General features: G+C 40.3%; 1 protein-coding gene across 1 annotated transcript in view; it reads left to right on the top strand.

Moving 5' to 3' along the window:
• AGO2 (argonaute RISC catalytic component 2) overlaps positions 1-13,035 on the top strand; it is a 47,620-nt gene extending 34,585 nt beyond the window's left edge. The window contains exons 11-19 of the mRNA XM_065630278.1: positions 329-462; positions 3,481-3,665; positions 5,492-5,651; positions 7,516-7,606; positions 8,490-8,684; positions 9,784-9,918; positions 10,963-11,064; positions 11,730-11,929; positions 12,266-13,035. Coding sequence (XP_065486350.1) covers positions 329-462; positions 3,481-3,665; positions 5,492-5,651; positions 7,516-7,606; positions 8,490-8,684; positions 9,784-9,918; positions 10,963-11,064; positions 11,730-11,929; positions 12,266-12,374 — 1,311 coding nt within the window. The 3' untranslated portion in view covers positions 12,375-13,035. The remainder of the gene's footprint in view (positions 1-328; positions 463-3,480; positions 3,666-5,491; positions 5,652-7,515; positions 7,607-8,489; positions 8,685-9,783; positions 9,919-10,962; positions 11,065-11,729; positions 11,930-12,265) is intronic.
• The last annotated feature ends 4,098 nt before the right edge of the window (positions 13,036-17,133 follow it).

The following is a 17,133-nucleotide window of genomic DNA, read 5'->3' as shown; positions in this document are numbered from 1 at the left end:
TAACATTACATTCCAAGCATGAATCTGACTTACTGTCTGTATGTAATTTCTCTCTGCTGCTGATTTATATAACCAAAGGAAACCATCAACAATAAAAAAGTACAGTATGAGCTTTATTTTTATGAGCTTTATATTTCACCAGGTTAGCAGGCTGTCTTGCTGCATCAATAAAATGATCTTTATAAGACAGGATAGATGTTTGAACAGTGGAGAGAAAGCCCTGAGAATATAAACAGCCTGCTAGTTGGAGGGAAGCAGAAATATAACTGATTTTTGTTAGCATGAATCAATCTCTGCATTAGTGTTTTGGGGTTTTTTTGCCTTCCAGAACAAAGCAATTGCCACACCAGTTCAAGGAGTCTGGGACATGAGGAATAAGCAGTTCCACACTGGAATTGAAATCAAGGTTTGGGCAATCGCGTGCTTTGCTCCTCAGCGCCAGTGCACTGAAGTTCATCTTAAGTAAGTGTGTTTCATAAGTTGGTGATTTTATTAGTCATGGACATATCATAATTTCACTTATTTATTTAGGAAATGTATTTTGTTAAGTATGGCAATATATCTTTAAAAGTGCTTTTGGAGTTGTCTTTGTTTTTTGAATTATGCCAATATGATTACAATGCTAGAATCATGAAATCCTCCAAGCCAGACTTACCAAAACCGATCTGTACTGCATGGCAGGTTTCTGACCAGTGAGGCCTTAGGACAGAGTTTAAAACGACCAAAATGATGTAAGGAGGGGTGTTTATCACTAAGTGTTTGTCGAGAGCGAAAGCTAACGTGTCTGTCATCTTAGGTTCTTTTCCTGGTTATATGGAATAGATTTATTTGTGCAGAGCTTATTTAAAAGGAAAATTTTTAAAAAGCAATCCAGCTTTTGTCTAAAACTTTGTACTCTCGACAGTTACCATAATGTGCAAGTTGCTGTATTTGCAAGATGAGTGGGACTAGTTGTTGTTCTGTTGATTTGAACGGAACTTCGAATTTGGTTTCTCTGTCTTGAGGTGGAACAGGATTGTTGAAAGGCTGTTGTTCAAAGTGACATCTCCCATGCTTAGATCAGGGACAGCGTGCATGCTGGTGTGGATGGATTGTCTGTTCTTTTTACGCAACTGCTTTCCCTTCGTGCAGGGGCAAGTGCAGCTCTTAGAGCTGCCCTCGCAGGTGACTCAGCTGCTCTTTGTAAGATGAATGCAGGACAGTGATTTATTCATAACAGCAGCATTACCATAACAGCAGCATTACCATAACAGCGTTCCGTCAGATGATTTGCAAAATAGCTTGGGAATTTTTCCCAAACAAGCGGTGAGCGAACAGTGGGGATCTTACCTCTGACTTTTCTTGCCATTGTGTAAGGCCAGGGACTTGTTCTCTCCAGGTACGTGGCAGAATGAGAGAATGTCCTGAGCTGGAAGGGACCCACAAGGATCATCGAGTCCAGCTCCTGTCCCTGCACAGGACAACCCCACAGGTCACACCGTGTGTCTGAGGACGTTGTCCAGTCTCTTCTTGAACACTGTCAGGTTGGGGCCGTGACACCTCCCTGGGGAGCCTGTTCCAGTGTCCAGCACCCTCTGGGTGAAGAACCTTTTCCTTATGTCCAACCTGAACCTCCCCTGGCACATCTTCCTGCCATTCCCTCGGGTTCTGTTGTTGGTCACTAAAGAGAAGAGTTCGGTGCCTGCCCCTCCTCCTCTCCTTGTGAGGAAGCTGTAACCACCATGAGCTCTCCCCTCAGTCTCCTGTTCTCCAGGCTGAACAAACCAAGTGACTTCAGCCGCTCCTCATACGGCTTCCCCTCCAAACCCTTCAACAACTTCGTGGCCCTAAACAGGGAACTGAGCTGCCAGAGAATTTTCCTTTTCATGCTGTTGCTTTTAGTGGAAATGCTGTGTAGGAGAACTTAGTTTTAAGAGACAGGAAGAAGTCTTCAATATAATGAGCCAAAATAGAATTATTTGATGGCTTAGATGGAGTTGGTCGAGGGTGGTAAAACACTGACCCAGGTTGCCCAGGGAGGTGGTGCATGCCCCATCCCTGCAGACATCCCAGGCCAGGCTGGACGGGGCTCTGAGCAACCTGAGCTGGTGCAGATGTCCCTGCTCATGGCAGGGGGGGCACTGGGGGAACTTGGAAGGTCCCTTCCAACCCAAACTATCCGATGATTCTTACCATGAAAGGACATTCCTTCACACTGGGGAATATGGCTGCATCCAGTTGAATTACATTGTCTCTTGTTACACCTTGATGAGCAAGTTGGAACATGACAGCTGTAGATCCGGCAGAGTAAACACCTTCAAAATCCCTAAAAGTCTTCAAAATTATCCTGTTTTACCTGTCCACTTAGACACTGTACTTACAGATGAACTGCTAAAGGCTCAAAACCTGCACCATGTTAGATTTGCATGTTTTGCCGCTGACTCTTTCTGCTTACAGTGGCAAGTGCCTGTTCTGCCAGGGAAAACAATGTGTTTTTCTGCAAAAAATTTTCTGCAAGAAGCCAAAAGCTCCTGGGCTTAAGCTCATAGGCTGTTATGATTCATGAAATTTAATGATGGGTTGGGAAGAAACTAAATCTTCGCACCTTCTCAGTGGGTAAGACTGGATTACCTGGCACCTTTTGGTGAAGACAAGCAATGTTTTTAGATACTTGGGGCGACGTCCACTCCGAAATAATATAAAGAGCATTGTCACCTGGGATCCCATTTACGATGCTGGTCAATAATCCAAGTGCCAAAGGAGGACATCTCTGGGTGCATCTGGGTGAGCGTTGTATCCCTTCAAAAGGAAAGAGAGCCAAACGCTACCATGGTATTAATTAATATTAATAACAAAATTTGGGAGAAGCAGTCGGCCTTGTAACTCATCAGGGGCTGAAGGACTTTTCACTGATAAAAGCCTCTGACAAATCAGGTTGTCTCCATTTCTGACCAGGTCTGTCAAAGAGCAACTTACATTTGCTCCTTGGAGAAAGATTGTCTTCACCTCCAGGAAACACCTTTTCTCTGATATCTGAGCAAGGTTTTCTCGTTCATCATTGCTAACGTTAGATCGATCTGCTGCGATGCGATTGTTGGTACCTTCTGTTGTTTTTTTTTTTCCTCGGCATGAAAAAGGAGGAACATGAGACACGTGGAAGTTGGGTAGAGCAAACCAGCCAAAATACCACCGGTGCCATGATTTTCCAAAAAGTAGCTTGTACTGAATCTCCCATAGAAAGATTAAATAAGGTGGAATTTGTTTTGGAAGTGAAGTTTTTAGTAATGACGTTATTTATACAGTGCATTTCTTTGTCTTCCCCTGTTTTTCTTTCAGTGACTACATAGGCAGTTAATTAAAGACGCACTCGGGCTAAATTCCCAGATTTTTCGAGAGCGCAACTCTGCAAGTTTTACAGGATTGTTCCATTAAAAATAAAAAGAAAAATCAAGATGGATTTTGGTACTGGAGAATCTAACGTATGTTCTTTCCATCCTTCAGGACCTTTACAGAACAACTGCGGAAGATTTCCAGAGATGCGGGGATGCCGATCCAGGGGCAGCCGTGTTTCTGTAAGTACGCGCAGGGAGCTGACAGCGTGGAGCCCATGTTCAGGCACCTCAAGAACACTTACACCGGGCTGCAGCTCGTCGTGGTCATTCTGCCAGGAAAAACACCAGTCTATGGTGAGTGCAAATCGCGAGCCGGGGTGTTTCAGTCACTATTTCATGTATTTTTTGGTGAAGTACCTGAAAGATATATAGTTAAACCAGATTTAAACTTCTGAATTCCGCTTAGGGAATGGGCTGTAAATTAATTTTATTCTGGTGCTGCGTGATGTTTTATATTAAGGCTTCAATTATTTTCATTATTTTTGGCTGTATTTTAATTTGCTCTTCCACATTCTTCCTGTTGGTTGTGAAAAAGCGAAACCAGGGCTTTTGTGGAATGGATGAAACTAATATGCAGTGGATTAAAAATACATGTACTATAATTTGTGTGCTAAAAATTCCAAGTGATTGAAGATGTAACGACCTCAAGAAGTGTATCCTCTAGAGCATCTTTGCTCACTCACACCATCACCCTTCGGCAAAACAAGTGAAGGGGAAGATTTCTGCCAGTTGATTTTTGGTTTTTTTCCTGTTCTTTTTTAACTCTTGGGTTGTGAGGACACGGATGCACGGAAGGTGAAAACTCAGCAATTAAACTGCTTTTTTTGGAAGCAGATTGACCATTAGTGCATTTTATATAGAACATACGCACAGGTTTTAATATGTTTTAGGCAAACGGCGCGTTTTGGTTTTAAGCAGCTCTTCCTACAGGCAAGACGGCTTCTTTTCCTCTCCTACTTTCCTTCTTTTTTCACTCACCTTGACTAATTGCAGCACCATCCACTATGTTTCTCCTCTAATGGCTCAGATCTACCAAGCAGCTGCAGATTTGTTTTATCCCATCCCTCACTCTCAGCAATTTGTGACAGCAGAAAATAATCTCCTAACTTTCTTTTCCCAACATTATCTTATGTGAGAGAAAGAGATTAAAAAAGGAACCTTAACAAAATAATACCTCTTTTCCCCCCTTGAATTCAGCCTTGCAGAGGAAGTTGCTCGTCTCTAATTCGTTCAATAGAAATTCAGTGCAAACTGCCATTTTCGCTTGTCTGCTTGGCATTAAAAGGGGACCGTTTCCTCTGTTTAACCACCGAGAGGCTGCGGTACCGCTTGCATCTGCTTTCCCTGTCATTATCTTTAATTACAGCTTTCTGCCTCCTCTAATCATCTCTCTGTGTTTTCTCTGTGCTCTCGTTGTTCCTCCTCCTCTCACCCTGCTCCTCAAAAAAGCCTCTTTCCTTCTCCTCTTCCCAAAGCGGGTTGTATCTTCTTGGAGCCTAAATTTCTCCTTTTCCTGACTGATACTATGGGTCTCTTACAGCTCTTACGTCTCAATTTCGTTATTAACAATAGGATTTATTTTAACCTTCCAACTAGTGCAGTTCTTAATGAGTTTCTTTTGAAGGTTTTATGGGCCATCCCATAAAACCGGACACTTTATGCAAGTGATAAACCGGTTCTCTGAATATTACTTAGCACATTACTGTTACTAAATTCGCATTACTAGTCCAGCGTTTAATAATAAAACAAGTGCTTATCATCCTAATATTATCCACGTTACCTACTTCATTAGCCAAAGACTCTTCCATGCTGATGATGAAACACTATAATGCTAAAATTACAATTAGTGTAATTTTTAAAAATCGTATAAAATAAGCCAGCAGTGCCTTTAGTTATATTTATGATTATATTTATATTTATTTACTGCACTGTCGGCAGGTGGAGCAGAACAGAATTAGGACGAGGTTTATTGCGGGCTGGGGTTGGCTTAAGTTTCTTGTTTCTTTAAGCTGAAACAACCACTTTGCTAAAACTCAAGGTGTAGTTAATTATCACTGAATTAATGTCTCCCACGCTGTTTGATTTGCAGTGCGCTGATATGTTTTCATTTTGTTTCGCAGCGGAGGTGAAGCGTGTTGGCGACACGGTGCTGGGAATGGCCACGCAGTGCGTTCAGATGAAAAACGTGCAAAGAACGACACCCCAAACTCTTTCCAACCTTTGCCTAAAAATAAATGTCAAATTAGGAGGCGTAAATAACATTTTACTGCCGCAGGGAAGGTAAGGCGTATTTCAAAAAGGAACAGGGTATTGTATTTTAAAGAGAATGTGTCATATCAAGATAACTGGGTGCTTTTATCTGTAGTTTAAGTGACTCTTCAGTCCAATTATCTTTTGGTTTCTAATAGCCCTGCAAAACCGACGTTACAGAGACTGGAGAGGAATACTTGGCTCCAGTTAAAATTTATAATGAAAATATTGTTATAGCAATCTGACCATTGAATTATCCCACCTTCATTTGAATGAAAAATTTGTAACATTTTATTTGCCTTGAGTTTTCTGAAACAAATAGAGAATATCTTAGATAATAGTGCCTTTTCCTTTATGGTTTAATTGCGATCGAGAGTCTTCATTTTGTTGTGTGTCTTAACCTGGATATTTAAAGAAAACTAAAAGCTGGGAGCAGAAAACTCTTAATTTATTTCCATGTCCAGTTTACCTTGCGATTTCTTATTAATGGTGCATTGATAAGTTTTAATTACACTGCGATATAGTCTGTGAAGTTGCTTTGATACTATTGAATTCCTTATGTGACGTATCGCTGAAGTCCTGCGTATAGTTGAATGGGAGTGAAATAAATATCTTATTTTTTAAATAAGCCAAAGTTCTGGTTTGCACAGATAAGCAAATTGCCACTTGGACGTATTTAGGCGAGTCAGAAGCAGCTGCTGAAAATAATCCAACAAGCACTTAGGGAGGGGAAAAACACGTTATCAGAAGGGATATATATTTAGTCTGTCTTGTTAAATTCTGTTTATGGAACTAAATAATAGTGTGCTTGTTGGAAACTCCTATTAAAACAACTAAAAATCATGGTGTTTAAGCAAAAAATCGAGGAGTGCTGTGGAATAGTGCTGTGGAAACCAGAAACACACACACCATATATAAATAGTTTTATACTGGATTCACAGACATAAGCTCTCTGTTAAATGGCATGTGCTGACAACACTAATGCGGCCAGAAAGTTGAATTCTGCTCATCATACCAATAAGCCATGAAAATCGAGTTAAATGAAGGGGGGGAAAAAAAAGGCACAACTACACACAACACGTGGGAATTCTAGAAAAGCGCGGCTTTGGGGTATTTAAAACAAAACTCCTTAATCATTACTTTCTGTTGGTTGAGGGGATGGGAATAGAACAGCTTTTCATTTGTATAAATGCATTACAAGTTACATCTATGTAACCGTTGCCCCACACACCCGCGTACACGTGAAAAAATTCTGGTGGCCGAAGATTTCCCATGTCAAATTGTCTTATTAAGGAAGAAAACTTAAAATTTCCAATGTATTATTTTGTTCTACTCTTAATGCAGTGGATTAGTATCTTAATTAAAGGTTTGTTTAGAACTTAGAAGCATAATTAAAAAAACCCAAAAAATCCAAAAAAACAAACAACACAACACACACACAAAACCCCCCAAAACTTCAAAAATAATACCTATGGTAACCACAATTTTTGCACTTCTTACCAATGCTGTTGTTTTGTTCAGAAACAAAATCCTAGCATCTGTATACGTGCACAGTCGTTCAGTTTTCTCAGATATCATTTGATGCTCAGCAATCAACTTTTATTCTTTTTTTATGGTCTAATTAATGAAGACTGCAATTCTCCAAGTTAATTTTTTTTTTCCCACTAATTTTTAATGAAAAATTACAATGTGCTGTGCTTTACAAATATACCTAAGCATCTAGTATGAGCACCCTAATCAGGACTTCTAATTACTGTCACAGTACAAGTGTGCAACTCTGATCAAGTGCAAATTGTTGACTCATTCACTGCAAGATACCGAGTGCTGGTTACTGGAGTTATGATGTGCTTTATTAAGCCTTGCTGCTTTTACACATTGCCTTTCTCTCGACCAGACCGCCGGTATTTCAACAGCCTGTTATATTCCTCGGTGCGGATGTAACTCACCCGCCGGCCGGAGACGGGAAAAAACCTTCGATTGCTGCGGTGAGTCAATCGTGGGACCATCTTTAACCTCCGCTCTTGCTTGCTGCTCAGCAACGTGTCATAAGCCGGTGCATGTTTAAATCTGCTTTTTCAGCAGTGCAAAATGTGAAGAATTTATCCTGATAGGGAACTAGGCTGGTTCAGTTGGGGTTTTAGGGGGGGATTCTAACTCCCTGACAACCCAAAATGTGCAATAATCTGTTGGAAATGTACTCCTTAAATACGGGGAACGGTTTTTGACTCTCGTTACGTCAAACACGCGTAATGGCTTGTTTAATCATGAAGGTGTTTGGTGACAGTATGTGCAGCATCTCAGCCTCTGGTGCTAAATAAATAAATACCTGGTTTAAAAAGTTACACACGTGTGTCCGGGGGGGGGACAGAAAAACAGGTGGAGTTGTGTTTAGTTGTGGTTTTTGGACATAAGGAATTTGGATTTTGTTTGTTTGTCTGTTTTTAAGTCCCATGGCCATGAGTTTGGGTGTTTGGTAAGCAGGAAAATCCCTTCCCTTGGCGAGCGGCGTCTGTTCGGGGTGGATGTTACTGCCGACGAATCCACGTCCCACAGAGTCTCCTGTGCCCCAGTCCTAACTAAATCAATGGTTTCATGGTATTAGCGCTTCAAATTGTATTTAGGTTTTTTTAACTGTATATAGGTGCAAATAGGAAATTAATCATTTAGATTTAACATAAGTTTTCTGTTTGCTGAGTGTGAGACTAGACTCAAAGCTCTTTGCAATTGCATTCTGATTTTGACTACATCTTTGCTCGGTCAACCCTTTAGTTTACAAGATCCCATTAGAAAGATCCCGCAGTGATCTTCATTTAATAACTTTATTAAAGCGCTTGTAAGTTGGGTCGGACACTAAACGTTTTTGAACAGGTTGTGGGGAGCATGGACGCTCATCCTAATCGCTACTGTGCCACCGTCCGGGTCCAGCAGCACCGCCAAGAAATCATCCAGGACTTGGCCGCCATGGTCAGGGAGCTGCTAATTCAGTTCTACAAATCAACGAGATTTAAACCAACTCGGATCATCTTCTACAGAGACGGCGTCTCCGAGGGGCAGTTCCAACAGGTCAGATTTTTCTCCTTGAGGTGGCGATGACGTCGTTTTCTGGTAGTAACGTAGTTTTATGTAGTTGGAGTTAAGAAATATGCCCTCAGCAAATTTCTTGGATTCCAACAAAGCGGAGCAGGGAAAGTGTTTTCATATTTTTCATGAACTTTTTTTTTTAATACTTTTCCCCTTCAAAACACTTTCTTTTGCAAAATTTTAAATGATATAGTTTTAGCGCTCAACTTACGTTCAACATCTGTGACCTATTCAAGATGTATTAGTCAGACTGTATCCAATAGAACTTGGACAGTAAAGGAAAATAAGTGTGAGCTAATTTTCTTTTCAACCAGGATTAATAAATGCCTTATTTTCACTCTCGCAATTTTAATCCATTCCAAATAAAATTCAACAAATACTTTCTTGTACTTATTTTGTTTGCTTACAAGTACCATATTTTGTGAAATATTTTTCTGTTTATTTTAAAGATATTTACGTAAGCTTTCCCTTTCACTCCTTTTAGATGTAAATTAAAAGATACAGAATTTAGTCAACTTCTCAAAATCCAAGGGGGAGGGAGTAAAGGTCACTTAGTAAACTTGAATTAATGAGATAATCTTTGTATGAACTTTCAATGCTGTTTTCCCATTTATCGCTGTTTTTCACTGTTTTTTTGATTTATAATTAGCCCTAATCATTGGGGTTTTTATTACACTTCCCTTGCTCTGTTTTTATTGATGCCTTCACAAAGCCAGGAAAGAACATGCAGTTGAGCAATTCTGGATTTTATCCCTTGTGCTAGTCTGAAAAAATAATTAGGCTGTTTGTATATTCAACAGCCTAATTAAATGTTCATTTGTATTTGGCAGTTAAAAAGATTTTGACATAAAGCTTATTAGTCCAAGCCTCATGCTTGGAGCTGAACAAATACAGAACCAGCTCTCGCCTGGCACAGGAGGCTGGTGATCTAATTTGTTCTCATTAAGTGAAGAAATGAAGGTCTGATCCTGCACGGTTTGGCATCTCATGCCTCCGAGTGACGATGCAGGAAAGAACATGATAAATAAGAGTAAGCTGTAAATTTTCTGCTTTATCACACGTCTTGGTGTTTATGATTCAGGTTCTTCATCATGAATTGTTGGCTATCAGAGAAGCGTGCATTAAACTGGAAAAGGATTACCAGCCTGGAATTACATTTATAGTCGTGCAGAAAAGGCATCACACCAGACTCTTCTGTACAGATAAAAATGAACGGGTATGTTCTGATTGAGCAGGCAGCCAAGTTCCCTGGTACTCACCGCTTACTTCATTAGGAGAACTGCAGAATGTGGCGGGCGAGATCTTTCTGCAAAGGAAAATCTTCATTTTCCGTCCCTTGTAATAAACCGGCAAGAAGCTTTTATGCAGTTTCAGCAGGATGTGCATTTCAACAAGTCTGTCCATCCTTTTTTTAAGTTTGGCAAAGTTTTTGGTTTTTCTTTTCAGTTTATTTATTTACTGTCCAAAGATCCCGAAGGGTTGAGATTGATCCAAGCAGCACAGGGTTTATAACACAGATGTCCACATGTGGAACAGTTACCTCGACCGCTCTTTGTTGTAACTGGAGATCTGTTTAGTATTCCCAACACACTTTCAGGCACATTTTATGCGATTCTAGCACTGGTTTGGATGCAGTTACCAGCTTTGGTTACCAGCTGAGATGTAGACACAAACCTCAGTTCACAGACAGGGTTTTCCTTCTGTCAGGCTTCTCCGTGTGAAACATTTGAAGCTCTCTAGGCTTCAAAGCAATTTTTAATAACTTTTGATGCTGACGTGAAGGTGGGTTTTGTGTTGATCACATCCTCTGATTACAGTTGTAAAATTGTTTTAAAGAGTATTTTTAAGTTCTGCTTTGAAGTAAAGAGTTTTTTTAGGGAAGAAGGAGCCCGTCTTAAAACTGTGGATTGTCCCCTTTCGGGTATAAACAAGAAAAGTTACAGAGGAATAACCTGTCCTGGAATGGGAAGGTGAAGAGAATTTGACAAATCAGTTGCAGGAAATTCTTTTTACATTAATCAGAAAAGCTCATTTTTGTAGGTAACTTCCACAAAGATTTTGCAGCTCATCTTTTTTTTTAGCTCTGTAGTAGAGACACTCTAGATTTTTCAGTGGAACAAAATTTCAGTTTTGCTCATTCTTTCTTGACTTTTTGCTTTTTACGGTTTCTTTTTTCTTGTATTTTTTTCCTTAGTATACACCTGAAGAGAAAAAAACCTTTGTGTGTGCCTTACCATATTTGCATTTGCTGTTCACGCAGGTTGGAAAAAGTGGAAACATTCCAGCTGGTACCACAGTGGACACAAAAATCACCCATCCATCAGAGTTCGACTTTTACCTGTGTAGTCATGCTGGTATTCAGGTACAGCGTTTTGGGTTAAATAATGAAATAACCAGTGATTGAAGCACACCCTGGTCATTTAGTTGATTGTGCTTCTCTCCTGCGTGCCGTTTGAAGGGTAACCAGGTATTTGGGCTATTTTACAGAGCTGCCTCTTGCATTAAATTCTTTTGAAATGTGCATCAAGTTCCTAGGAAGCAACTAATATCTTTAGATAGCACCACTGTATTTTCACATTTTCTTGCGATTTCTTCTTCCCGGTCAGAAAAAGAAGCTATTAAACAACAGCAGTACTGAAAGTCAACATTTAATAATCTCAAAAAAAGCGTATTCAACAGGGGCACAGGTTAGATTGCTGTTAGCTGTTGATGTTTTGCCTAAAGCTACTTCACATGGTGGCTCTTTGTCAGATACAAGTTTCACAAGGTGAAAGTGCATTTCAGTACAATTTAATTTCGGTAAAAGCGATTAAATTCTAGAAAATGCAATTCTATCAAAAAATACAAAGGGAATAGGTACACGGGGAGCAAGGGGGGAGATTGTTTGCCTTTTTAACAGAAAACATTTTCCGAAGGAAGTAGAATTTTGTGAGCTTTGAGGAAGCGGGCGGTTATACCGCAGTTCACCTGCAGAGGTGGGAATTCGAAGCTGTTTTTGAAATGCTGACGTGTGCGATCTGCCCCCAGGGAACAAGCAGACCTTCTCACTACCACGTCCTCTGGGATGACAATCGTTTCTCTTCGGACGAGCTGCAGATTCTCACCTACCAGCTGTGTCATACGTACGTACGCTGCACTCGGTCCGTTTCCATCCCCGCGCCAGCGTATTACGCGCACCTGGTTGCCTTCAGAGCCAGGTACCATCTGGTGGATAAAGAACACGACAGGTGAGTTGCGTGGTTTTAAATTCTTACAGAATTTGAAAAGGAAGAAGGAAGGAGACGGGCTTGGTTAATTGTGGGGTCAGTGGTATCCTCAGTTTGCAGCCTGAGGGTAAATTGGGTCTCACCACTGAATTATATTCTGGAAAAAAAGCAGATGTTCCCGTTCGCTTCTGCGCTTTCTTCTGTTTCAGACCTTGTTTTCAGGGTAATTAACTTCTGCCTGTCCTGTTCGCAACAAACCATACGAGAACGTTCTCTGCAAGGAGAGGCAGATGAAATAAGGTTTTGCTCCCTTCCTCCCCCCAACCTCTGTATTTCCCCTGCTCCGTTCTCTTCCAGCGCTGAAGGAAGCCACACGTCCGGCCAGAGCAACGGCAGAGACCACCAAGCACTTGCTAAAGCAGTTCAGGTTCACCAGGACACGTTGCGCACTATGTACTTCGCTTGACATGTTTTAATGTTCAGCGACTCCGGACGACGCAGAGTTGGATTCACACGAGACCAGCTGCACTTAGACCGACATTGCCCGCCCTGCAGCAACAAGTGATGCATCTTCGTATTTTATTTTCTTTCCCGTTTGCGAGAAAGCCTTCCGTCCAGAATTTCACACTTGATTATGAACTGCGTTCTTGTACCAAACCCCGCTGTTGTTGGAAATGTGGTTTGCCAAAAATCTCTTAAGCTGCTTGGTGTAGAACAGACCCATATTTTATAATGAAATCAAGAGCTGTGATCTCAGGGCTTAGGGGGAAAAAAAAAAAAGAAAAGAACAAAACAACCCAACCCACAAAATTCCTCATTCAGTTTGCTATTCATTGAATTGCTTTTAGTGATTCAGAAAGATCTAATTCATACTAAAGCTTGATGGGCTAAAATGCTGCGAATCAGCTTTTAATACAAAGCAAAGCATTTTTTTAGACTATTTACGAAGCCTTGATTATTCTAGATGCATTTACAAAATTTTTATTTTCAAAAGCAAAGAGTGGCAAGATTCTGGTTTTCAGCTGTCTTATAAAGATTATTCTCTGTGTGTCTAAGGGCAGATGTATTTTCTGAAGCTTGTTCTTGAATGTTTTTTATTGTGCTGCATTTGAAAATGTTTTTCATAGACTAAAGAAGAATTTAAAAAAAAAAAAATGAACTTGTACCTTAAACTTTTAATAGGTCCAGTTCAATTGGCAAAAGAAAATGTGCCATTTAAGAAAAAAAAGGTAAAGAATTTTTTTAAAATCATACTGACAGCTAACTTTAGAATTCGTCATACAGGACTGTGACACTTACTTTCCAAAGTCTCTAAAGAATACGGGTCTGTGGTGATAAATACAGTACAATCCTTTTTCACTGTTGGAGTTAATGTAAATTTTATATATGTTTCACAGTATTAATGTGATAGACTAGATGCTATTATTTATTTTTATTTACTAAGGAGTGCTCATTATACTTCTGTTAACATATCAAGAATGCTTTGGATTTAGAAATCAAAACCTTATCGTGGGGACATTACTATTCAAATGCAAAAATATGCAATTGATGTGCAAGGTCAGAGTTACATCCAGTGTCTGTCACAGAACTCGGAATTTGTAGAACGACAGAGCAGGTTTTACCTGCGCAGTTCGGAGACGCACACGAGACCAACACTCTACGTTCATTCAAGCACAAAACAATTGTATTTTATTTATATGTTGGATATTGCGGAAGCAGGAGCTCTGGTAGAGGAGTGTTCACTGTTTGTCGTTGAGACAGAACTCAGAGAATCTATGCAGTAACGAGAAATCTTAGAAAACTGAAGTTTACTTACGGAGGGAGGCGAAACTCTCTTCATTATGCATAAGTTCAATAGTAAATGCGAGAGTTTTGACATTCTCTTAGGAGAAGCATTAATTAGAACTGATGACTATTAGACAAACTCTTCTGTTAGTTTGCACACTGGGTTCATAAAGAAAACATAGTACACGCGTAAACCATTGCACTAATTACGATGCCGCAAGCAGCTTTAGAAGCAAATGGGAAAAGCCCAGGAAACTTGTTGATGCTGACTTGATTGTGTTTATTTTTCATAGGATATCAGAAATACCGTTTTTAAAATTTCCTTCTCTTCCACTGATTCATTTCGCTTCATCTTGTCTCTTAGCAGTTGCTCAGTCGGTGTTTTAACTACATTTACCTCTAGCCAGTGAGACGGGCGAGTAGCTTTAACCAGTGCCGAGGTCTGCGCCGCGTCACGGATTAACCAGAACCAGCTGCTGTCAAATAAGCTAAAAAAATGCCCAACCTTTGCTGCGTAAAGACTTTTAGGTACATAACTTTGTGCAAGATCTTCACCTTGTAGCAGTGCGGTGGTTGTTGGCGTTTAGGTGAAATAACAGCTTAAACCCCATTAATTGTATTTGTAGAATTCTAATTTGGTGGTTATGCTGCTGGGTCAGATTTTCTTCTTGGTCGTAGTTATGTAAATCCAGCTTTTGAAGTTACGCTGGTAGAACAGAAAGCAAATTGCAGGTTGTGTTGTCTGTCTTTCTGTGTTCCAGCCAGGTCATACTTACCTCCCCTAAAGTTCCCTACGAACCTTTCCCTGGTGGGTATATCGCATTTCTCTGTGCGTTTGCTTGAGAGATTTCAGATTGCGGTGAAGATTTTAATTTGGCAGAGTTTTCTAGAAGAACTATTTTTTTATATGAATTATTCTTAACAAATAGGAAAAAGAAAGATCGACTGTTTTAAGACACTGTTTAGTTTATTTGCTCTTCGTTATGCAGAGACCTCTTGGATGTGAAATCCATCCTCCTCTTCCCTCTCCGCGCAGATCTGGATTAAATGATTTATCCGAGGGTCAGATGGGGCGAGGGGGGCGGAATCTGTCTTGACCTCAAATCTTATTTCTGAAGCAGACTCTGGGACTTCACTCTTTCTTATTTAGGGCATATTCTTGGGGCTGGAATAGTTGTTGCAGCTCCTTTTTGTGAGGAAAGGAGTATTTAGCAGACCCTGAATCCGAGAGTAGCTGTTGTCTGTGTATCCTTGGAATGAACAGGAATTTCGAGTAGTTTTCCTTCCCTGAGTATGAAGAACTTGGGATGGTTATATGCATTTCAGACTAGGGACGTTTTTACCTTTTAGAGACCTTCTTAAACCTCTAATACCGCTGATAATTCATGGCTTGATTTCTCCCCCCTTTCCTTTCCCCTTCCACTCCCTGCAAGTACTGAGTTAGTGAATAATTTAAAGCATTTTCTAAAAAAATATATTGACAAAATATATCCTTTGAAAAGTACAGCGTGCTATAAGCCTAGCAGCTGTCTTTCTGGCAATATTTTTTAATATAAATGACGTATTTTAAAATGTCTCCTGGCAAAAAAATGCCACCACGAACACCTAAACCCCTGCTTTTTTTCTTTCCCCCCTTTACCTCCCACCTGTCCTTCCAGAACAGCAATATCTCAGGTAAACACAAAGCTCAAGACGTCTCTTATCTCACACACATTCCTGCTGTCGAAGTCACAGTTATAACCACTACGTCGCTATGCAGCTCAGGTCAGCAATAACCAAATGCGCGTTACCCTCTGGTAGTTCTTTTTAATTTATTTTTCTTTTTTTTCAGCCCATGCAAAGGAGTTGCCCGACTCCCGTTGCAAAAGAACAGCGCAAAAACCTCACCCCTTCCGTTCCTCTTGCTCTTCGTTATGTCCCTTTGCTCGAACTCGACCATCGGTGCAGTTGATCCTGGTGCTGAGCAGCCTGAAAACTCACAGTAATCGCAGCCCGGTGACAAAAGTATCTTATTCTCATCGCAGGTGCGGTGGTCAAACTGACCGCTGCCGGTATTTTACAGTATTTCTTTTGTTTTAAAGGAGCATGCTTGGGAGATGAGCACATACGAAGGAGGAAAATTCTGCTCCGGTGGCTGAATATTATAACACGTCCAGTCCACCTCTTGTAGAGCCCAGGAGACAGAGTTGAGTCAGTCCTGCCGGGAAATGCTGGAATTAGGTGAATTTGTCTCTGCCTTATTTGAGTTTTTGGCGTTCGAGAGAGCCCTATGCAACCTCAACACTTCTAGTTTGTATATATGCACTGACGTACAGAGTGAGATCACTCGTTTTTATTAGAACTCGGTTTGGGTTAGAATATTTCAGCGACCGTCTTTGGCTTCCTGAACTACAATCCATGATCTTCCGTGTTACAGAAGCTTTGGTGTATTAATCTGCTTGTTTCTAGATCTGTCAGGTTTGGGGTGAGTTCTTAGAGAAAGGTGTCGTGTCTTAATCCGCTGGAGCCAGCGTGAAAATTTACAGGAAACTTTTCTGCTTAAAGAAGAAATCTGTAATCGATACTTCTGATCTTCATCCAGGCCTCCCCTGACCGTCAAAGCAAAAAGGTTGTGAAGGTTCAGCTTTAATTCTGACTCTCCCAATAACTCCTGCAGCCTTTGCCCATTCTTAACGTTAAGTTGCGTTCAGCTGTTGTAGATCATTTTTATAACTGAGACGAGAGAGAATGTTTCCACGAGGATTTGAAATTTAAATTTTGGAAGGGTGGGTGTGGGAGTTGAGGGTTTTGTGTGCCCAGGTTGCTTTCCGAGAAGCCTCAAGTTTCTAATCGAGCTCAGATGCTTCTGAAGCTTTTATGTAAAACGTAACATGTACGTGCCCAAAGGTTTTCTATTAAATAGAAGATTGTGGTTCTACAAGCCGTGCTTTTTCAAAATTACAAATACTAGAAATGCAGGACTGGGACCTTTGGAGGTTTGGATTGACACACTTGTCTCTTCACATAATCCAGGGAGCACCTCTGGTGGCACAGATAACCCATAAACGACTTTTATTTTTTCCTAAATATATATTTTACACATTAAAGAAACGAATGTAAAAAAAAGTTCTCATTCAGTATTTCTCACACTCGATACCAGTGTAATAAAATAACTTTTTTTTTCCAATTTTTTTTAATACACTTTTCCTACAGTAGCATCTCTATGTCCATTTGTCCTGCCATTGTGGCTTTCTCAATTTCTAATGCAGGACTGTACTTTTTTTTTTTTTTACTTTTATATTACATTTGGTAACATGCTTCTTGATGCATTCGTGAAGGCTTTTCTAAGGAAAACTTCAAATAGAAGGTAATTGCACTGATTTTTTTTTTTAAACTCCCTTTTTACTGTAAGACTTCTTTTTTTTGCATCTGCTGTAGGTGTTTGAAAATACTGTAAATAG

Source organism: Caloenas nicobarica, chromosome 2 (genome assembly GCF_036013445.1).
Source record: "Caloenas nicobarica isolate bCalNic1 chromosome 2, bCalNic1.hap1, whole genome shotgun sequence".
NCBI classification, from domain to species: domain Eukaryota; kingdom Metazoa; phylum Chordata; class Aves; order Columbiformes; family Columbidae; genus Caloenas; species Caloenas nicobarica.
The sequence above is the reverse complement of the archived record's forward strand: the minus strand, read 5'-3'. Positions and strand labels throughout refer to the sequence as shown.